Raw genomic sequence first — 21,677 nt, forward strand, 5'->3', positions numbered from 1 at the left:
TTGTGGTAAAAGCTCCGACACACAGGCCTTATCCAGACAGAACACAATATGTTGAAAGAAAATTGAATAAGCTCTGAGTAAACCTTGTAAAAATCACAACAAAATATTTCAGTGTTGTAACTGTGTCCTCAAATACTTTGAGATCATAGTGTCATTATTTGCAGCTAAACAATGCCCTCTGGTGGCCCAATTACAGAAAACGATACTAATTGACCACATTCTTCTTAGAAGCTACTCAGGCAAAATCTGTCACTAACCTTCTGTAGGCCTAAAGGGTGTCTGGGCTGTAAAATGACTGTAATCTGCTTTGTCACAGAAAATGGAGGCTAAAGACTGAATTCATGTGTTGAAGGACATTTATATTATAATCAATATATCAATTGAAGTAAAATCCAAATATGAACTGCTTAATAAATAGTAACATGAACGCTGCACTGAAAATTGCAAAATTGGAAATGTTCCCAGTTAATAAATAGGCTGTATTACCTTTTTGTGTACTTGACTTGACTATTAAAAATTCACTGCGGATAGAATTGCATAAATAACTTTACAAGGCTTTTAATTTTTAGTTTTTCTCATTCCATTTACTGATGTCTACATTTCATATTTTGTCTTGCTCCTGTAAACAAGAACGCCATATATGGCAAATAATAATTATTTGCATCAGTGGATTATGGCCGTGTGGGCATTGAACCAGAGCCTCTGCGTGAAATTAGTGTGAATATTTTTTCTCTAAATGTCAAAGAGTAAAGTTAAAAGACACAAGCTGACCACGGAGAAACAAAACGACACTAATTAGATGCAACACACCATTTGTGCTCGTTTTGTGTCTCTCTCACTTTCTGCTATGAGCGGGCCCTTTTGTCTTTATCCGTGCATGTTTAATAAATAGGAAAACAACAAATATAAGGTCATTTATTAGTGGTAATAGTTCAGCAATAGTGACTTTCTATTTTTGTAGAAATGCTTGAACATGCGGGTCTATTCCCAGGCTATGTGGTTACAAGTTGCTCCAACATGAAGCCTTATTAGCTCTCATGCATTCATGAAAACTGCTGACTGAGTGTGCAGCATGATATTTGGATGAGTCCATTAGTGTGTCCATGCATTGATAAAATCGCTGCTTGACCGATCCCGAACCCTAACAGAACGGGTCGTCACATAGTTTAGTACAGATCACCTGATTGGCTGTCGTAGGAGGCGCTTATAAGCCGCTAAATGTGATTGGTCCGACGGACATTCAGCTATTTTTTTTTATTTTTTTATTTTTTTCTTCTCGCGATTGTTTCCCGTGTGGGTTAATGGCTCCTCCTGCTACAGACTGAGACGGAGCTGGCACTGAGCAGCGATCCGGGGGGAGCTGTAACACCACGGAGAAAAAAGGCGATTACACCCCAAATACCAGCGGGTTTTTTGATCGCAGCTGTTTGGTTGCGTCTGGGAGGAAGGCTGTCCGGGTGGTAGTGTAGGCCGAGGGCTAAATTTGGACGCGGGCGGTCGAGGATAGCGGTGTAATTTTCAACAACCAACTCCCCTGATGAACTCCGTCAGAGCCACCAACCGGAGACCCAGGCGAGTGTCGAGGCCGCGCCCGGTGCAGCCCGAACGGAACAACGGGGATAGAGGTAAGCTAGGCCACGGTCGGCTACTGGTCTTAGACGAAGCCGTGCCAGGGGACAACAGTCTTCAGATAGTGCTCATGTAGACCCACTGGCCTGTTCTTGACTCTAAAATGCGACGGGTTTGGCAGGAAAACCCGAGGCTTCTTGCTCTGTGGCTTAGGCCAGGCCGCGCTTTGTTTGGCTTGAGTGATCGGGGCTAGCTAATACCGCTAGCTAGCTTCGGTGGAGGTTGGGGGTTGTCTTCGCCCAGCGTAATGCGTATGTAGCTGCATATTCTGGAAACCTCAGCTGGGGGGCAGACGGATCGACCTCCTGCGCCCTGACTCTGTCTCCCCGTCTGCTGGACTCTTAGTTTCCCAGCTGTCATGACCGATTCTGGGGGTGTAAGTCTGCGACTGCCATTTTCGGGGTGTAACGTTAACAAAAACATTAGCAGCGAATAAGGGCAATGCTAGCTGGGCTAGCTACGCAGCTACCGGAGGCCACACAGATCAGCTGTGATAGATGAGACGGTGTGATCGGGAGGATTTCACCGTATACGTTTGCTGTGCTCGGGGCGGTATTTTGACGTTAGCGTACCCAGCAGATTTAACCCATATCTCCTTCCTTGTTCTCGGTGCCTGCTGGCCCTAGCTCAATTTGTTTACACCGCGCATTTGCCAGCTACGCAGTTCAGTTTTTAGCCATTAGCCGCACGTCTCGTCGACTTCATACGCGGCCCTTCATCTGACAGCACCGTAAAAGATGAGTCTGGTTCTACACATGCACATCGCCCGATATCAGCTGGGTTTGGCTGTACATGACAGACTGGTAGTGAAGCTGCAGGGGCTGCATTATCAATTACTAACCTTTGTCTGCCTTACCAACTACTACCGTGCCTGTCAGCCTGCGCAGTGAGTATACAGCATGTGAGCTGAATGCACACCATTGTGTCAAAGGGAAAGAAGGATGAAAGGGCCAGTGGTTTAGTTGTTTGGTGCAGTTAGTGGAGAAATTGTAGATGTGTAAATGAGCTATGAAGGGGAAATGATTGGGTTTCTTGGAGAAATATCTAGTGACTTAAAAATTGCATATCTTTGCTCCGTACAACAAATCTGGTTTGCCCTTCTGTCCAGATGAGGAGGCTCCTGCAGCCGCTGCAGCAGAGATGGCAATTGAGGAGTCTGGCCCAGGAGCTCAGAACAGTCCCTACCAGCTTCGGCGCAAAACCCTGCTTCCCAAAAGAACCACTGCTGCCTCTGCCACCGCCTCTGCCTGCCCCAGCAAGGGACCAATGGAGGTTAGACTGAAATGTTTGAGTTTGTCTGGATATTTCACTGCATTTTGCTTAATATCTCAGTATTTTGGCCAATAAAATGAGTAGTGAATTTCCCAGTTACATAGTCTACATAGTCACTGAATCTTAAGGTGAAGTTAACATCCTGTTTGCCCTCTTTTACAGGGAGCTTCCACTTCATCAACAGAAGCCTTTGGCCACCGAGCCAAGCGGGCACGAGTGTCCGGTAAGAGCCACGACCTGCCAGGTGTGTGTTACATCTCTGCAGCTGGGCAAGGAGAGTGTTCCCTTTCTGGTTCAGTCATTATTGATTGATTTCTTTCTTTTTTTTTTTTCTTGTGTGTGCTGGTAAATCTTGTAATTTTGCAGTCCATTAATAACATGACACCGTAGTTTCATGCACTTGGAGTGAAAGATTTTTCCTAAAGCTTACAGTGTGAGCATATGTGTGGTTTGTGTGTCTTTAGCAGCCCCAGCAGAACAATATCTGCAGCAGAAGCTTCCAGACGAAGTTGTGTTGAAGATCTTCTCCTACTTACTGGAACAGGACCTCTGTCAGGCAGCTTGTGTCTGCAAGAGATTCAGCCAGCTAGCCAACGACCCCATCCTTTGGTCAGTGCTGCTGAAAATACAGAAACTCCTCTATCACAGTCATTAAAAGACTACTAAAATTCTGCCTGTCCAATATATAATATTGTAGGAAACGTTTATACATGGAGGTGTTTGAGTACACACGTCCCATGATGCACCCTGAGCCAGGCAGGTTCTACCAGGTCAGCCCTGAGGAGCATGAGCATCCAAACCCCTGGAAGGAGAGCTTCCAACAGCTGGTATGTTAGTCTCCAAAGTTTCTAATGTATTATGGCAAATAAGATAAGATTTTGTAGTGTTTATGCCTATCTGGGTCTGTTAAATACCTTTTGAAAAGTCAAACAAAATTCAAGCCAAATAAAATTCACTTGAAATTTGGTTTTACTAAGTGCTCTTGTTTTAAATATGTCATTCTTTTCTGCAAAACCAGCAAGCCACTCACATCAGCATTTTTCAAAAGTTGTTTCCTGGTGTGTGTTGTCTGGGAGAAATCTCAGCGTCTTTATTGTCAGTGGCTGTCAAAACATTTCTTTGTCTATTTTTTTCTCTTTGGCCACATATACATCATTTCACGAATATTCATTCTCAAAGTGAATCCTTTCAGTTTATCCGTAAACAGAGTAGTTTAATATGTTAAAGTGATCACTGTGCTGCTCTGTGGCTATGTTAAGTCAACACTGTGAATTTCACATGATCTAATTATGTCAATTTAGAGCCTCTCCAGGCTAAACTTCATCAAAGCTCCTCACACTACTGCTGGGAGGCAAACATGTTTGCTTTATTAATGAGTGTGAAATTCAGTGAGTCATTTAAACGGTCATACAAGTTGTAGTTTTTTTTTTTTGTTTTTTTTTTTTGTAATCAAATTGTAATTGATGTAAAGAGATTTGAGAATCAAGATTTTGAGTCTTTTTCAAATGTTGCATCTTTTTCATGTTTGTGTTTTCTTCAGGCCTTTAAAAATAAAATACAAATGAATCACTCTGAAGTGTACACAGTCAGTAGACACATACAACAGGCAATGATTTGTCACAATAACTGATATGTTGGTGTCAAATGTTTTGCTAAATGAGCTGCTTGAAGACAACAGTTTAATGTCCAGGTTGTATGACGACTTTGTTAATATTTCATGCGATCAGCAGCAACATATGTTGACCTTAGTGGTTTCTGTGTTTCAGTACAAAGGTGCCCATGTAAAACCAGGTTTTGCCGAGCATTTCTACAGTAACCCTGGCAGATACAAAGGCAGAGAGAATATGCTGGTAAGTGAAAACCTTGTTGTGAAGGAAAAAAACCTTCAGTACTGGTGTATTTACTAGGTATAACAACTGTCCCCTGGTGAAGTGTAATCCACTTGAAAGTGCGCCTTTCTCCTGCAGTATTATGACACCATTGAGGATGCACTGGGTGGGGTACAAGAGGCCCACTTTGACGGTCTAATCTTTGTGCACTCTGGCATCTATACTGATGAGTGGATTTATATCGAGTCCCCCATCACTATGATTGGTGCAGGTAAGCATGTTACCTTCAGTGGAAAACTCTTAAGACATTAACTTGATCCCGGTGCCACAAGCGATCAGAATCTCTCTGCAGATGGGGATGCACATTCAATGGTGTTTGTGTCTATGTATGAGGGTGCTGATGAGTGGTCTGCACTTTCCCCTCAGCTCCTGGTAAAGTATCAGACAAGGTGGTCATAGAGAATACTAGAGACTCAACGTTTGTCTTCATGGAGGGCTCAGAGGATGCATACGTGGGATACATGACCATCAAGGTAAATGCAGGCCTTCATTTAACCTCCAGCATAGTCTGTAATTTATTATTTATACATGGGGAAGACTCCAGGGTTTTTTTTTTGTTTTTTTTTTTAATATGCTGAAAGTATCACAAATGAGTAAAAAAAAAAAAAAAACATAGGCCTTGTACCAATGCTCATAGGCTCCTGATAAAAAATACAAATAGTGTGATCAGCTGTTTGGAGATTAGAAAGGGACACTTTGATCAACATACAACATGAACATTTGACTTTATTGGACTTGTCTGAGAGAAGCTTCAGTTGTAGATGTTGTGCAGTTGTTTCAACTTAGAATAGATTACTGATTAGCTGTTAATCACCTGATTTAAAATGCAAAGTGGTACATTATAAATCAACTGTGTGTTATATTTGAGACCTTAGGCAGTGGACAGGTGCATGTAGTCAGACTAAATGATCTGTTTAGAGTGTAACTCACACCAATGTGACAGATGTGTGAACATTACACTTAAGTTTAGTGTGAAAGTTAGACCAGCTACAACTGTGTAAATTATGAGACAGTCTTTCATTACAAAACAATCTTGCTTCATGTGAATTGTTGTTTATTGTATGTTGCTTGTGTTGTATGATATCAGTTTAACAGTTATTCAGCTGTGTCTCCAATAGGAACAGTCTAATATACATGTGGAGGGTGGACAGAAAATGGTGTGTTGTCCCTGTCACAGCCTCCGTCTGACCTGCTGCTCCTCTCTCCTCAGTTTAATCCTGATGACAAGTCGGCACAGCACCATAACGCCCACCACTGTCTGGAGATCACAGTCAACTGCAGCCCCAACATAGACTATTGCGTCATCCGTTCCACATGCACAGGTAACACACACCCACACTGACCACTTGTTACTAAAGGAGGCAATAATAAATGTGTGTGCTATTATGTTGCTTACAGCCCTAAAACCACTGAAATGAGTGTTCACTATGTTGACAGATGTAATAATTGCATTACAAATTATTATATTGTTTCATTTAACATTGTATTTGTTCCATCTGTTCTGTTCAGAGTCATAGGTTTCTATGGATCGATAATGTTCCTAGTTTGGGGATGTCACTAAACGACCGTTTTGTTCTTAACCTGCATCCTAGGATCAGATTCAAAATTTGTCATTTGGGTCTTGGACCTTAAACATCATCGCTTGTAACCATTGAGGTTGTCAGTTCAGTTGGATTGCAGGAGTGCTAGTGCTGAAATACCAATATTACTTTCTTGTATGTGTTGCCTGGTTGTTAACATGTTTACTTTTTTAGTTACTACACATAATGTCATCTTGTGAATTATGTGCATTTACATTTTTTCTATGACTCCAGTATCCAGGTGATACAGTTGTTTGACCCACATATGAAGTACTGTTTGAACTTGGGTGCATATATCCACTGTGCATGCATGCATGCGCTACGCTAAGTGGTGCTTAAACATTCTTGACAGCAGCCTGGAGCTGTACAGTTGTGCTGAAATGTTAATTGTGTCAGTCAGCAGAAAATGAATGACAATTTTAATAACCTTTTACGGTAACTAATAAAAATATCATTTTAGATTGTTTTCTCTAGTTATATCCTCTCAAATGTCATGATTTGCTTGATTTTTCTTTGTAGTACATTGAATGCTCTTGGCTTGTTTGACTGTTGTTTAATTAACCAAATAGAACTGACCGTTACCTGCAGACTTAGTGAAGTGTGTCCCTTGCTTGTTGTTTAGTGGGTTCAGCTGTGTGTGTGAGTGGCCAGGGAGCATGTCCCACCATCAAACACTGCAACATCAGCGACTGTGAGAACGTAGGACTGTATATTACAGACCATGCACAGGTAAAATACCATCAAAAGTGGCACTCATTGCTTGATGTAAATGTGAAAACATACACAGAAATGTTCATACCAGCTTTTCTAATTTAAAGTTTTGTGTTTTGTTTCAGGGCATTTATGAAGACAATGAAATCAGTAACAATGCGCTTGCAGGAATTTGGGTGAAGAATCATGGTAATCCCATCATTAGGCGTAACCACATCCACCACGGACGAGATGTTGGCGTGTTCACCTTTGATCATGGAATGGTAACTACACCTCAGCTAAGTTACGTCATACACGTCACACTTGAAGAACATCAGGGACCATCTCACTTTTCTTTACTGTTTCAGGGTTATTTTGAGAACTGTAACATCCATAGAAACCGTATAGCGGGCTTTGAGGTGAAGGCCTATGCCAATCCCACGGTAGTCCGTTGTGAGATCCACCATGGCCAAACAGGAGGCATCTACGTCCACGAGAAGGGGCGGGGACAGTTTATAGAGAACAAAATCTATGCGAATAACTTTGCTGGTGTGTGGATCACATCCAACAGTGACCCAACGATACGGTAAGCACAAAGAGCAACATAAAGGTCACCGTGACTAATATTGATATGGACCATCAAAAAAAAAAAAAAAACATATATGCCTGTAGGCCATAAGATATACTGTACTTGAATTCAGCATCTTTTCACGAACATCATTCTGTCTCCGAGCATTTTTATTCCAAGATTGTGACTGTTCGTCTGTTTGATATCCAGGGGAAATGCTATATTCAATGGTAATCAAGGAGGAGTGTACATATTTGGTGATGGGCGGGGTTTGATAGAGAATAATGATATCTATGGCAACGCCTTGGCGGGAATCCAAATCCGAACCAACAGCTGCCCCATTGTACGGCACAACAAGATCCATGATGGACAGCATGGAGGCATCTACGTGGTAAATATGCTCTTCAGTTTACCAGTCTGTACAGTATTAGGTTTAAATTTTAAGTAGGTGTGTATAGTTTGCAGAGTTCAAACCCTCGCTATCAAAGGTTTTGACAGTTGGTCCTGTTTTGTGTTTCAGCATGAGAAAGGCCAGGGGGTGATCGAGGAGAATGAGGTTTACAGCAACACACTGGCTGGGGTTTGGGTGACCACAGGCAGCACACCTGTCCTCCGCAAGAATCGCATCCACAGTGGCAAACAGGTAATAGGGACACAGCTAATGCAAAAATCCTTTTAGGACATCAGGTTTTGGTTGGAGCGTTATGTGTTTAAACTGCTTAGTATTCCCATGCAATAATCTTTTTCTCTTTAGGTTGGTGTGTATTTCTATGACAATGGACATGGAGTGTTGGAAGACAATGACATCTACAATCATATGTACTCTGGTGTACAGATAAGGTAACACTGATCCTCCTTCAGCAGTGTATATGAGACAAGTCTTTTTTTTAAGCCATAGGATTCTGTGTAAAAGCTTTAGCACATCACTTTCTGTCTTTTCACTTGGTTCGAATAACTTGTTGAATCTTCACAGGACGGGGAGCAACCCAAAGATCAGACGCAACAAGATATGGGGAGGCCAGAACGGAGGGATTTTAGTCTACAACTCAGGTCTGTTTTTTTTTTTTGTTTTTTTTTTTCAGCACTTTGTGTCGTATGTCGTGTTTGTGTATTTCTGAGTTTAATCCTGCTGTGACGTAATGTAACAGGTCTGGGCTTCATCGAGGACAATGAGATCTTTGACAATGCCATGGCTGGAGTGTGGATAAAGACGGACAGCAACCCCACACTGAGAAGAAATAAGATTCATGATGGCAGAGATGGAGGCATTTGTATCTTCAATGGAGGCAGAGGTGCAGTAGAACACTCTGCAAGATCTTTGTCAAAATAAAACCGTTAGATAATTTAGAAAACCATGACACAGCCTTTAAAGATTTCTTTTAGCAGTTTGTTGTATGAAAGGATGCTCACTGAATGAGCATATAGGTTCACATGCTAAAGGAAAGGCAACTGGTACCTTTCATTCCCTGTGATTATGAAGTTGCATAGTGAAATCTTTTCTGTGTAGGTCTGCTGGAAGAGAATGACATCTTCAGGAACGCTCAGGCTGGTGTCCTGATCAGCACCAACAGCCATCCAATACTTCGCAAGAACCGCATTTTTGACGGATTTGCTGCAGGTCAGATTTATTTTATTTTATTTTTTAAATTAACTCTAGGAACACAACCAGCATCTCAGTTTTGCTTCAGATAGCATGATTTTCTTTTTCTTATCCAGGTATTGAAATCACTAACCATGCCACAGCCACACTGGAGGGCAACCAGATCTTCAACAATCGCTTTGGGGGTCTCTTTCTGGCCTCAGGAGTCAACGTCACCATGAAAGGTAGCTTAGTCCAGTCTGGGTAAAAGCGTGCTATCTGTTCTACAACAACCCTCCACTGATCATTTTCTATTCATTTTCTGTCAGATAATAAGATTCTGAATAACCAGGATGCAATTGAGAAGGCAGTGAGCAGAGGACAGTGTCTCTACAAGATCTCCAGCTACACCAGCTACCCCATGCACGACTTCTACAGGTAAACCATCAGAATAAGATTCTGGTACATTTCAGTAGAGCTGTTTACACAAAAATAATTTGCAGCTTTTTCTATTAACTTTCAAAGCAAGACCTCCAAATGTTACCTAGTCCAGTTGTGAAGATTTGTTGCTCTTCCTTGTTTTATGTGATGCTGAATTGAACATCTGTTGGTTATCCGGGAAAATGTTTGTGTTGAGGACTGTTGGTTGCAGCTTGACGATGTCACTTTGGGTTTTAGAAGAGTAATGGCAGAGTTATCCATGTTGGTTACACCTCTACTTCAGATTTTTTTTTTTTTTCCAGAAATTGTAATATGGAAATATTTAATTAGTAAAGGTCAGATGTCACACATAAGGAGCTGTCCTATTTGAACATTGGTCCTTGCTTTTGTTTTCTCCAGTTTGTTGTATAAATGAACTTGTTTTATCTTTTATCTCTGCAGATGTCACACCTGTAATACAACAGATAGGAATGCTATCTGTGTAAACTGTATCAAAAAATGCCACCAAGGGCATGATGTAGAGTTTATACGGCACGATCGGTGAGTCTTTAGTACCTGACTCATAATTAAGATCTATGTTTACTACGGGTCCATTTTTAATAGAGAAAATTGAAAATCCTATCTTTGGATTTGATGATCTGAAAATGCAACCTCTAACTTAATCTTTTGATACATGTGTGTTTGACATTTTGTGTTGACTGGTTCTTCATCGCTGGTGCCTGTTCCCTTCAGGTTTTTCTGCGATTGTGGGGCAGGAACGTTGTCCAACCCGTGCACACTGGCCGGAGAGCCCACACATGATACAGACACTCTGTATGACTCAGCGCCACCCATCGAGTCCAACACGCTGCAACATAACTGAAGTCATCCATTAGAGTTACACTCTCACATAAGCATCCAAACACGTTACATTGCACACAGATGCACACACATACACATGCACATACACGGTTACATACAAACATCCACTTGCAGCCATAAGGACCCAGAGAGACTCTGTGATTGCGGCGCTCTCAGATGGGATCGAGGTGAAAGAGGCTGCAGAGGAAGCAGCTTCCTGCCTGCTGCAGCAGAGGTAGACCTCCAGAGGGAGCAGCAGAGCTGAGTTGACTGACAGAACAGCCACAAGAGATTCCTCATTGGAGTATTTCTTACTGCAGTCTATAGACAAAGAGCAGATGGGAAGAGAAGGGCTATGCAGAGGGGCTGTCTGGCAGTCTGTGCGCCCTCGACAGCAAAGATACCCCGGTGTCGATTCTTTCTCCTGGCCCACTTCACAAGAACTGCTGTCAAAGACTTCCTGCTTCCCTGCAGCTGCCACCCCCATTGGCTGCCCAGGCAGTTGTAAGTAGGTAACAGATGGGCAAAAGTTGCTCTGTTATGTGTGGATAAAGTGCAAGATTGTGTGTATGCGTGTGAGAGTTACTGAGTGACAGAGAATGTGAGTGTGTGCGCGCGCGTGTGTGTGCGTGCGTGTGATGGAGCACTTCGGCTTTTTTTTTTTTTTTTTTTTTTTTTTTTTTTTTTAAATATGTTCTGGTCAATGGATTTTATTTCAATGCTTTCTCATGTAGTTTTGTATTTTCAAGCAAAGAGCTGACTGTATTTGAATGTCTTTTATTTTATTATATATTATAATTATTATTTTTCTTGGTTAGCATCCCTCCTCCCCCCCAACAAACTGCAGAAACTCAGATGTTCCAGTGGTGAAATTCTTTCTGTGAAAGAGAATCATGTTTAAACACTAAAAACCCTCTCCAGTATATCGGCTAAATGGCAAGCGGAGAGGCTCCACAGTTGTATAAAGGTGTGTGTGTGTGTGTGTGTATGTATGTGTATAAATGTGTGTTGTGTACAGTGAAAGTTGTGTGTGTGTGTGCGCGCATATGTTTATAATTTGATGCAGTCAGTGTTTTGTGGAGAGGGTTTCAATAGGAGGCATCAGAGCTCCTTTAACTGGAACTGAAGAGTCAGTCTGCAGTACCCCCCACCCTGTCGTCCCCCCTCTCTCCCCCGTGTATCGTGGTGACTGTGGCTCCTCATGCAGCCTGAATTGTATGCATGTACCATAACATCTAGACTTAATATATTGTGAAGTATTCAATAACCATTATGTAGATGCTAGTTGGAATTCAAAAAGGGGTATACTTTCTTAGAAAGACAAAAAAAGAAAACCGGAAACTGGCCATTTCTAAGAAAATAAAACTTTATTAGATCACAGGTGTCTGTCTTTTAAATTCACTGGCTATAAAATGGATTTGACAGAATTGCTGTCAAAAAATGCTGCTCACATTCTCCCAAATCTTGTTTTGAAGGTAAAACATTGATCACTTGAGACTAGCTGCTCTGATTCTCTGGGCTCTAACAGCAACTACTATCATTGAAAAATGGCCTCTGCATTATTCATCTGTAACAGCTGGTGATCTTTTGGGATGATATTTATTTTACAGCATCACTTAGGTTTGCCAAAGGTCACTTCTATCAGATAATACTAATTAGTTTTCAGTCTTTGAGAATAGCCGATGTTGAATTGTGCTGCCATACATTGATTGCAGGGGTGGAGTTGCTTAATATGAAACAGATTTTAAATGTTCAAAAGCTGCTTAACAAAAGCATGCCAGTAAATGCCTTGTTTTTGACTGATCTTAAAGAAAGTCAGATTGTAAATAAGCTCATATTCATGTTTGACTTTAGAAGTGATTCAGATTTTTGCCAGATTATTTGATTGACCAATCATTTAAAACTGATTTTCAAAGTTACATCTAACAAATCAGTAATACATGAAGCAAGTTAAATAATTGTAGCTGCTTTACATTTCCGTGTAGTTAAAAATGTCCTCTGTTTTTGTGCTGTACTTTCCACTAATATTGACAACCTGTGGACTTACACTGCAGTACAGTCAAGTAAGTATCTTTAATCACAAACGTTACACAGATACAGTTTTAGGAACAGGTACATGAGTTGATCTCATATCACACGTCATGCATGTTTTTAAAAAAAAAAAAAAAAAAAACTGAAATCTATCTTTACCATAGCTACACAATTTGAGAACTCTAGTGTTTGCCTACAATATATGAACTGTAACCTGTGCTGAGCTGATACATGTCAATCTAGAAATCAAGCAGTTCTTACAGGACCACATCGTGCAAGGATCTCTGCGATGTACGTGTTGTTTTTGGCGAGCAGTTCCTGCTTCATTCTGCTGAGCTCTTCCTTCACCTCTTCTTCACTCATGGTGGCAGTTGGAAGTGATTTCACCTTCTCCAAGAAGTCCTGGATCAGGGTTTCTCCCACCTGAAGCACAGGTAGTCCATAAGTCTAACAAGCCTAGGTCAGCTTTCCTTGTGTTGTAGAATTAACTATTTGAAACTGATATGGACATTTCCTCTTTAAATTACTCTGTAGTGACTTTATGTGTACTTTATGTACTGCTTCACCAATTTAGCACTGTACTACTTTAACATTGTCAGACCCCCAATGATGAAGTTCATGCTCCAGGTTTTGGAACTACAGCTCCCACGATGCTACGGGATATTTACAGGAAGTGAGAGGTCAGTTATTTGGCTGTGGACCATACATATATGGAGACTTGTTTGTCTATATATCCTCATCACTAAAAGTACCCTGAATTAACCACTAACAGCTCATCTTTGCAGTGTATCCATGGATCACTGGATCATTTTAGCACTGTGATTAATATGATTCTTCAGCACGTTCTGCAAATGTATGAAGAGCCACTGAATCCGTGATTTCTAAGTCACAATCTAAAAAATGCGAGTATTCAGATTTGACTGTTCCACAACAGTAAAAATTGTTACAAGATCACAGAGTATTTTTAAGTCCCTTAATTGAAATTCCTCACATCTCCCTCCCTTTGTGCCCCCATTTTAAAAACCTCTTAAATTATTACGGCCGTTTTACTGTATTATTGCTCATTCTTTAGGTATATGAGTACACTTCCACTTATGAGTTACAGTTGTGAGCAGATATTTAACATTAGCGTGTAGTATACTTTTGTATATTGCTTAGAAATTACTCAAACTGTGACAACAGTGTAACAACAGTATCATCTATCTAGGTTAAAGAGGAAAGTGGATCCTTACTTGTTTGTTGGTCCGTCGTCTCTTGGCCTCAGGCTCTTCCTCCTGGTCCAGGTTCTGTCCCGCAGGTTCCTGAAACTCCTCCAGCTCTTCTGCCTTTTCCTTCGCTGCGGCTACCACTGATGGTGGGAAGCAAGCCAACTCGGCCACGTGGATCCCAAAACTCTGGTCACACACACCTGAACACATGGGCCCTCATCAGTTTGGAGAATTTTATCACATTGCTATTCCTAAATACAAACACTGAGTTTAAAGCATTATCACAGTATACGTAAACTAGTGTTATTACTGCTGAAACAACTGAAATTAATACAGATTTTAAAAAAAAAAAAAAAAGATTAAAGTAGCAAAAGTGAAAATATCAAAAATAAACTCTGGGCATTTCCTTTTTTGTGCTGAAAATAAATATGAACCTTTTTGCAAATCAACTCCAGTGACATCTGGTGGCAAATAACATTTACAGCAGCCTTTAACACGAGCCGAATCCTATACAGTGTCTAGCAGTGTGTTGTATGCTGACCTGGTTTTACTCTGTACAGCATGGTGAGCGTGTTGTGGGAGGTCAGGGCAGTGACGTGCAGATTGTGCACGGTGGGCTGCTGTGCTGCCAGTGCCGTCAGCTCGTGGAAGTGAGTGGCAAACAGACAGAAGCAGCTGATCTTGGAGGCGATGTGATCACTGATGGCCCAGGCCAGACCAAAGCCGTCGTATGTGGACGTGCCTCTGCCGAGCTCATCGATTATGATGAGCGAGTTCTCTGTGGCTGAGCTGCAGATATGACATGGATGTTGAAGCCAGGCTTGTGTGACTTGTCTTTAGGTACGATGTAGGTACACTTTTGTGTGTGGGCGTGTCTTAATGGTTGCTGTTCTTACCGCAGAATTGCAGCAGTCTCCAGCATCTCAGACATAAAGGTGGACACTCCTTTCACTTGGCTATCTCCTGCTCCCACCCTGGCTAGAATGCTGTCAATCAGGCTAAGCTCCGCCTTCTCACATGGCACAAAGCAACCGATTTGAGCCATTAGAGCAATCACGCCCACCTGCCGGATAAATGTTGACTTGCCACCCATATTTGGTCCTGTAGACAACAGAGTTGTGCAAATTATTATGTGTTAGTGAAGGACAATTTGTCTGTAAGCTGGGGTTTCCCATCAGTTTACCTGTTCAGACACACTGTCTACAACACCTTGGTTCTTATTTTCATAGTTTGAAGACCAATTCATTATAAAATAGCCTAAAGTCCAGAACTAAAACTGATATTGTGCTGTCCTCCTTCCTGTTCCATCACATCTGACAATGACAGTAAATAGCAAAGTGTCATCTGGTGGTTCACTACACTCACTGTTGCATAACTGATGTTTGAATGGATGGGATTAATGAATGAAAAATGTGTGTAGGCAGCTGCTGGATCACAACTTCACTGGACCCAGTTCAGCATTTGTGTTTCTGAAAACTCTAAGTCTCATATTTACTTACAATGCAGGTGTTTGAAACTCTGGATATTTTACTTTGAAAGAGTGTCGATGCTTTTCACCTGTTATAATATAGAAGCTCTTCTCTCCCTGGATGAAAGTGATGTTGTTTGGTATGAATGCGGTGTCTGCGTCTGTCTCCATGCACGGATGTCTGGCCTGTAGCAGCTCCATACGCCTACAACTGTCGGCTAAGATGCGAGGCCGGGCGTACGGCACAGGAGCAGAGACGGACACCACAGCGAAACTCACCACCGCATCGAGCTGGGCTATCACATTGCTCAGTGTCTGGAGGGGGTCCACATAACCTGACGGGTCAGAGTTCAACACTTGAAAAGAATTACCACAGGAGAGCGCAGCATGTGCTGCCTCAAGGAATGACTAAAGAAGCCATGTGACTACAATTACACTACAAATTAAAAATTCAAAGTGCCCAACAGTTTACTGACATTTGTAAAAAAGATTGAATGAAATCAATTACTAAAGGTCACATAAGACAGATTCATTCCAATTGTGAGAGCATAATTTCCATGGAATTCAGACATAATTTCTTACGGCTGTCAAATCAATGCCACGGTTTCGAGACAGTGAGCATCATTTGAGAAAATTCTTCACCTGAGGCGATGCTGATGATCTCTTTGACGATGGCGTTCTGGGCCTCCTCATACTCCTCTCTGCTCTTGGTGTATTCCTCATTCAGTGAGCTCAGCTTACTGTAGACATGTGAAAGTGCACATGCAAGAGTGCAGACCATCAGCTGACATGAAGAGCAGGATTATCAGGGGTCAACACTGAGCCTGTGTGACAGTGAGACAGACCTGTTCGTGAAGCGCACGCCATTCTTCTGCACGTCCAACATGCTGAATTTCTTGTTGTTCCTCAGACTCTTCTCCTCCTTGCAGGTGACCCGCAGGTAAAAACCCAGGATGGCGTTTGATTCCAGCTTCACAGTCTTACCAGCATCCAGGCCTGAAACACAAAGTTTCTGCAATTACCTCAAACTGACATTCAAACAATATCCAAAGATTCATACAAATATTCTACAGATTCTTCCTGAGGAATCCCATGGCAGTCCAAGCCTGATGGGATAAATAATCCCGGTAGCGTGTTCTGGGTCAAGCCTAGGTTCTCCACCCAGCTGGATGTGCCCAGAACACCTCAACAGAAAGGTATCCAGGAGGCATCTAGCCAGATCCTCAAACTACCTCTAGCGGTGTCCTTTCACAGGCAGCAGCAGTGGATCTACTCCGAGTTTCTCCTGAATGTCCAGGCTCTTCTATCTACTCCTCTGGCTGAGAACACTCAGTTTGGCCTTCTGTAAGTCTTTACGAATGCACATGACTATAGGTCAGAAGACCAGAGCCAGATCTTTGTCTTCAGTTTGGCTACCTAGTTACACCATTGATAATTGAATGTCTCAGATGATAATGATGGTTGCATGGCTGCAGTAGTTTAAAGTAACTACCCTGCTGCTGCTAACACTGGAGCTTCAGATACCAGAGAACACCAGAGGTCTTGTGAAGGGTCAGAGCTGTTTTGTTGGCACATAGGGGACATACACAGTATTAGGCAGGTAGATTTTATCTTGTGGTTGAGGCAGACGTTCAGACAGACCTTAACTGCACCCTTTCTACTAGAGGAATTTATCACATTCAGAGAAATGTGTAAGCACATGGTGACTGCATGGTATAATTAACTTAATTTGGCATTTCTATCACACCACAACTTTAAAAAAAAACTCATCAGCAGACACACATGCAATCAAGCCCTTAAAATGCAGCATTAAGACACAGATATCGATGTTAGATTAATAGAAGCCTGTTATACAAGTATTTGTGTGTTTATACACTAATCACCAAGTTCTCGGGCTGCACTGCTCAGCACTGCCTGCATGCTCTTTTCCAGTGTGTCCATCTTTTCTCTCAGTTCACTCAACACAGGATCAAATGATGCCTTCACCAGGAACTCATGGTGGTCAATCTAAATGTAACATACAACATACTAGTAAACAGCATGTACAACTGATAATTGGTAAACATAAAACACCAAACAACAGCCTTACAATTTACACATGTAAAGAAATTCTTAAGAAAGAACCTGGTTCATGTCCAGGGTCGTCTCAATCATCTCCTGGTACTTGGTGAAGTCAGTCTGAAGGTCTCTGAGAGGAGAGAGGAACACTGCCTCCAACAGAACCTGGTAAGTCCCTGCAAAAAAAAAAAAATACACACACACACCATTCAATATGACTAGGATAGGTCATGTAACCTATGTAGAAAGTTAAGGAAGCTAAAAGCAAGTAGTATGCTGTTAGAGAAATTTAAGGATAAAAAATGTTTATCCTCAAGCTAATCATATGATTCCCTAGCGTTAACATAATTGCCTCAAGTGGCTTAATCATGTTTCCTTACTTTAACATGTGTGCCTTAACTAACAGTCATATGATCACTTTGCTGTAGCATATTTGAAACATTGACAAATAGCTCTATTGTGCAAAAATTACCTTTTTCCTTGAAACCAGAACAGCTTGTTCAAGCCTCCACTCGTGTTGATAGATATGCTTAGCATCATAAACTCGTGACAAATTTCAAGTCTTTTGTGACATGATTGCAATTTGTGCAGTGTGAATAAGACAGAATAGCATCGGTAAATCAGGTGCTTAAGGTCTGCATGTTGAGCTATGCTAAGCTTAGCTCCATATTTAGTAAACAAATGTGAATATGCAGATTGTCTCATCTAACTCTTGATCTGTATGTATCTACAACAGCTCCGTGTACCCGCATATCTCTCCAGGGCTGTGATGAGAGCAGGGATCTGGCTCACGGCCTGGTACACGCGGTAGCAGTCCTGCAGTGTTGCAGTGTGACGGTGGAACTTCTTGGCCAGACGGTGAAGATCAGGAAACCGTCGCAGCAGATCCTCCTGACAGGTCTGCCTGAGCTCAGAGTCACACACGAAGCTCTCCACCAGGTCCAATCTACACACACACACATTTTTTTCAGTGTGTTATAAATGTTCATAGCAGATTTTGAGTATCTATCCAAAGGCTGTCAGGTATTTAACTTTGGATAAATTATGTTTATAAGCTTAAATTATTTGTACATGACAATGTGATAACATGTAAATATGACACGAATGATAGGGATTGCTCCTGCAGAAAGATTTATTGTATTACCTCTCTTCTATTCTGGCTTTGTCCATGAGTGGCTGTTTGATCCACTGGTTGACCAGTCGCTGACCCTGCGGCGTACGACACTTGTTCAACAGACCGGCCAATGAATGAGCTCCACTCGTGTCGTCAGGTGAACCCTTTAGGAAACAACACGTTTTAAAGCTGGACACGCGGAAATGGATGACCTGGCTCAGTCCCAAGATAAAGGTAAAGTTGCCTACCAGAACCAGTAAAACTAATTTATTAATGCATTAGTTGTAATTTTATATTTGTGAAGACCTCGACCACCCACTTCACGAATGAATTCACATGTAGTCATGTGAGAGTGGTACAGGTCTTCTAATGACCTCTCAAAGGAAGAGTGAACTATGATTTATTGGGAAACTATGTGAGCTCCTGTGACCTGGTCTCTGTCACCGACCTGGAAGAGGTTAAGAGCCCTGACGGCAGCGTTGTCCAGCCTCATGTACTGACCCAGGTCCAGACTGACCAGTCTGAAGGAATTGAAGTTGGACTCGTCAGAGAGCAGTTCAAGAAAGCGCACCACTGCGGCCAAGCACGACATAGCCACCTGAAACCACACAGAGATGTTCTGCTTTAACATAGTGACCTTTTCGAGGACAAAACTTACATGCACAGTTTAAAAGCTAATCTGATTCCTAACCTTTTCAAAATTAAAATGAATGTCATTTGTTACACTAATGGTCAGTTTGTAACTTTCTATAACATCCTTCAGATCAGGTTTATTTAGGTATCCATGTGTGTGGCCAAACATCAGGAAGCTTGTTCTTTTGTTCACCTGCTTGTCCAGCTCAGGAAGTGTGTTACTGGCCACAGTCTCTCCTCGCTTGGCTCTGAGCAGCCGGTTGAGATCCTGGACCATGTCCTTGCTGTTGAACTCTACTCTCTTCCTGTCGGAGACCAACATGCCACCACGCTGCACCACCTACACAGACATACAGTTATAACAACTGCACTTTTCTTTACACAGTTAACAAGTGGTTTATGCTACATAGGGCTCAACAATTAGTAGGAAACTCAAACAGTAAATTCCTCAACTATCAGTAACTATCTACATGATTTTTCATTAGCAAGACAACAAACCAAGAAAGTTTGAATGTCATGAAATGTAAAATGTCCCAGTTGATGCTTTAAAGGATTCATTAATTTATGCATTTATTCCATATATTTTAAGCTTGTAGCCTTTGATTGTATATTAACACTGTGTTTTACCTTTGTACTCCTATTAACTTTGTATTTGTCGGGTGGGAAAATGACAACTAAAGCTGCTTTAACTGAACTGAACATACCTCTCGCAGTTTATTCCCATCAGTGCTGGCTTCACCCTGGGATAAGAGACACTCTTTGGGACTGATTTGGACAAGCAGGGACTCCAGGTTGGAGAAGTTCTCATTGTCTGGAAACTCACACACTCCCATGGTCCTCTGCGCTGCATCCACATATCCGACCCCGACCACGCGCTGTCCATCAGCTCCTGTAGCAAACCGCACAGCCACGACTCCTGCACAACCCTCTGCTCCCGCTCCACCACCAAACAGAATCTCCTCAAACTGAGTCAGGTTTCCTGGTGAGGCCTGCGTTTGGAGGAAATGGACGAGATGGACGACAACAACAGTTTATAGCACATTTTTATTTTACAGTTAAACAGATGTAGCCGATAATCCTCTACCTTGTACTCGATCTTCCAGTCATGTTCCTTGCTGCTCTTGCTGTGGTTCCGGTACACTTCTACTCTGTACTGCCTCACCAGCAGCAAGTCTTTCACGAAGGCTTCAAAATTCAGCTTACTCAGAACCACACCCTCCAGCCTGCGACTCCCTGTTAACAACACAACCACTTTAACAGCAGAAATAACCTCGGGGCTCCACGTTAGTGTTAAGTTTTCACAGGTACTGATGAAAACCGCGAATAGAGCAGAGCTGTGTGTTTCTAGACATAACAATAACGTAGCTCTTCTTTAAACATGACACATAGCGGTATGTAACGTCATGCACGCTGCTAACAGCAAACCAAACCTGTCTACAATATTGAGCACGCTACGCACTTAGCTACACTGCAGATGCTAGCTAACCTGAGCCCAGATATTTGATGACCCCGTTCGTCTTAAAAACTTCTTTCGCCGCAAATATGGCGTCTTTCCCGTGCACGGTGTAGTAGTCGTTACGGTCAAATATTCTGAAAGTAGTGTCCGGTTTCTCCGGCATGGAGAAAATGAAGTTTAGAAAGCCATGTTCGGCTGCGCTGTCCATAGACAGGTTTTGTTTCGGCTGCACCGCCATGCTGGAATCTCCCGCCAACCAACGTACCCCAAACAGGAAATTACGTTCTCATCATGACGGGTTCCCATGGAAACGGGCCCAGCCGCCGTCAAGGTGGACAAAATGATTTTAAAAAAAAAACTTTAAATAAATATGATTTTTGCATTTTTTAAATTTATTTATTTGGTTCATTTATATTTTATGTTGAAGTTTTAAAGCATCCTCTCTTGTAGGAACACTGGGTACCATAAAGTTGCATAAAGGTAGCTTTGTCCTTAAAACAATTTATATGTTGTATAAAAATGTAAAAAAAAAAAAAAAAGCCGCACTGAAACAGTTCTGTTGATTTAAGGGTAGAAAATGTGGATTTGTTACAACCCACGCATCTAGGAAAAATCCTAAGAAAGCTGCTCCATTAATGTGAAACAGCAGGTCATGAAATGTCAAACCAAGATGACACTCTTTCTTCTTCCATCGTCAACTGTGTGTCTATACAGGCATGTGAGAGAGTGTGGATTATGAGTGAGGGTGTGTTATATAAATCAGTGTGTTATTTCAGAGTATTAGCTAATTAAATAATGCATGTCCATTCTCAGCCATGTCAGATGATCTTTAGAAAAAAGGTTTCTGGTTGTGCTTTTCAGAGTACTAACCTATGGACGTTAGCCCCTATATTCATTTGGCAATTCAATGTACAATATTGTCAGGTCATTTAAAAAATCATTGTGTAACTGAAAATTCAGTAGGCTATGCAAGGTGGCAACTCAATACTAATTGCAGTTTGACTTATATCGATTAAAAATGATAAATTAAAGCAAAATCAATTGCATTTCATTTTGACTTGCAATTGCATTGTCACTTCTTAATAAACCACATTTATTGTCACTCAGCTACAAAGAGAAAGACCCACTTTGATTGATGATATTAAGTATGTGAAACTACTGCAGTAGCTATTTAAATGATAGGTCACATGAACCTCAGGCTAACTATGGAAAGCTAAATGC

General features: G+C 41.7%; 2 protein-coding genes and 2 long non-coding RNA genes across 8 annotated transcripts; 3 read left to right on the forward strand and 1 right to left on the reverse strand.

Moving 5' to 3' along the window:
• Window positions 1-1,285: 1,285 nt before the first annotated feature.
• fbxo11b (F-box protein 11b) lies at window positions 1,286-11,866 on the forward strand. 4 transcript variants are annotated; one of them, XM_026314771.1, is made up of 22 exons: window positions 1,286-1,625; window positions 2,738-2,901; window positions 3,064-3,145; window positions 3,366-3,510; window positions 3,599-3,728; window positions 4,668-4,751; window positions 4,869-5,001; window positions 5,157-5,263; window positions 6,001-6,112; window positions 6,993-7,099; window positions 7,207-7,344; window positions 7,429-7,646; window positions 7,839-8,019; window positions 8,149-8,271; window positions 8,383-8,468; window positions 8,602-8,678; window positions 8,777-8,920; window positions 9,136-9,246; window positions 9,345-9,452; window positions 9,537-9,645; window positions 10,090-10,188; window positions 10,381-11,866. In XM_026314771.1, the coding sequence occupies exons 1-22, from the start codon at window positions 1,538-1,540 to the stop codon at window positions 10,508-10,510; spliced, it is 2,676 nt and encodes an 891-aa protein (XP_026170556.1). In that variant the 5' UTR covers window positions 1,286-1,537; the 3' UTR covers window positions 10,511-11,866. The 4 variants fall into 4 exon arrangements, with proteins under 4 accessions (XP_026170556.1, XP_026170558.1, XP_026170559.1 ...); XM_026314773.1 differs by having other exon boundaries at window positions 3,369-3,510; XM_026314774.1 differs by having other exon boundaries at window positions 3,064-3,124.
• Window positions 11,867-12,664: 798 nt separating this feature from the next.
• Window positions 12,665-21,403, reverse strand: msh2 (mutS homolog 2 (E. coli)). Its single transcript, XM_026314770.1, has 16 exons — window positions 20,487-21,403; window positions 20,085-20,233; window positions 19,705-19,989; window positions 19,194-19,340; window positions 18,816-18,965; window positions 18,398-18,531; window positions 18,000-18,199; window positions 17,320-17,429; window positions 17,079-17,202; window positions 16,041-16,191; window positions 15,838-15,935; window positions 15,285-15,530; window positions 14,624-14,828; window positions 14,269-14,516; window positions 13,752-13,927; window positions 12,665-12,942 (listed from the first exon to the last, which is right to left on the reverse strand). Exons 1-16 carry the CDS (start codon window positions 20,692-20,694, stop codon window positions 12,766-12,768), a joined length of 2,808 nt encoding a protein of 935 aa, XP_026170555.1. The 5' UTR covers window positions 20,695-21,403; the 3' UTR covers window positions 12,665-12,765.
• LOC113135119 (uncharacterized) lies at window positions 12,808-13,920 on the forward strand. Its single transcript, XR_003296128.1, has 3 exons — window positions 12,808-12,953; window positions 13,119-13,199; window positions 13,784-13,920. It is a non-coding gene; the product is annotated as an uncharacterized LOC113135119 (long non-coding RNA).
• LOC113135118 (uncharacterized) lies at window positions 16,496-19,845 on the forward strand. Of its 2 annotated transcripts, XR_003296127.2 has the most exons (5): window positions 16,496-16,539; window positions 17,335-17,421; window positions 17,990-18,151; window positions 18,427-18,601; window positions 19,714-19,845. It is a non-coding gene; the product is annotated as an uncharacterized LOC113135118 (long non-coding RNA). The 2 variants fall into 2 exon arrangements; XR_003296126.1 differs by lacking the exon at window positions 16,496-16,539 and having other exon boundaries at window positions 17,283-17,421; window positions 18,454-18,601.
• Window positions 21,404-21,677: the final 274 nt, after the last annotated feature.

Source organism: Mastacembelus armatus, chromosome 19, assembly GCF_900324485.2.
Source record: "Mastacembelus armatus chromosome 19, fMasArm1.2, whole genome shotgun sequence".
Classification (NCBI taxonomy): Eukaryota; Metazoa; Chordata; class Actinopteri; order Synbranchiformes; family Mastacembelidae; genus Mastacembelus; species Mastacembelus armatus.

Bases quoted from the DNA above. Each gene is read 5' to 3' on its own strand.
- msh2 (XM_026314770.1), bottom strand. From the start codon at position 20,694: ATGGCGGTGCAGCCGAAACAAAACCTGTCTATGGACAGCGCAGCCGAA. The intron at 19,341-19,704 runs GTATGTTCAGTT...ATGTCTGTGTAG, and splicing joins ATGGGAATAAACTGCGAGAG to GTGGTGCAGCGTGGTGGCAT. The intron at 17,430-17,999 runs GTACACGGAGCT...TTTTTTTTGCAG, and splicing joins AGCCCTGGAGAGATATGCGG to GGACTTACCAGGTTCTGTTG.
- fbxo11b (XM_026314771.1), top strand. From the start codon at position 1,538: ATGAACTCCGTCAGAGCCACCAACCGGAGACCCAGGCGAGTGTCGAGG. The intron at 7,647-7,838 runs GTAAGCACAAAG...TTTGATATCCAG, and splicing joins AACAGTGACCCAACGATACG to GGGAAATGCTATATTCAATG. The intron at 9,247-9,344 runs GTCAGATTTATT...TTTCTTATCCAG, and splicing joins TTTTGACGGATTTGCTGCAG to GTATTGAAATCACTAACCAT.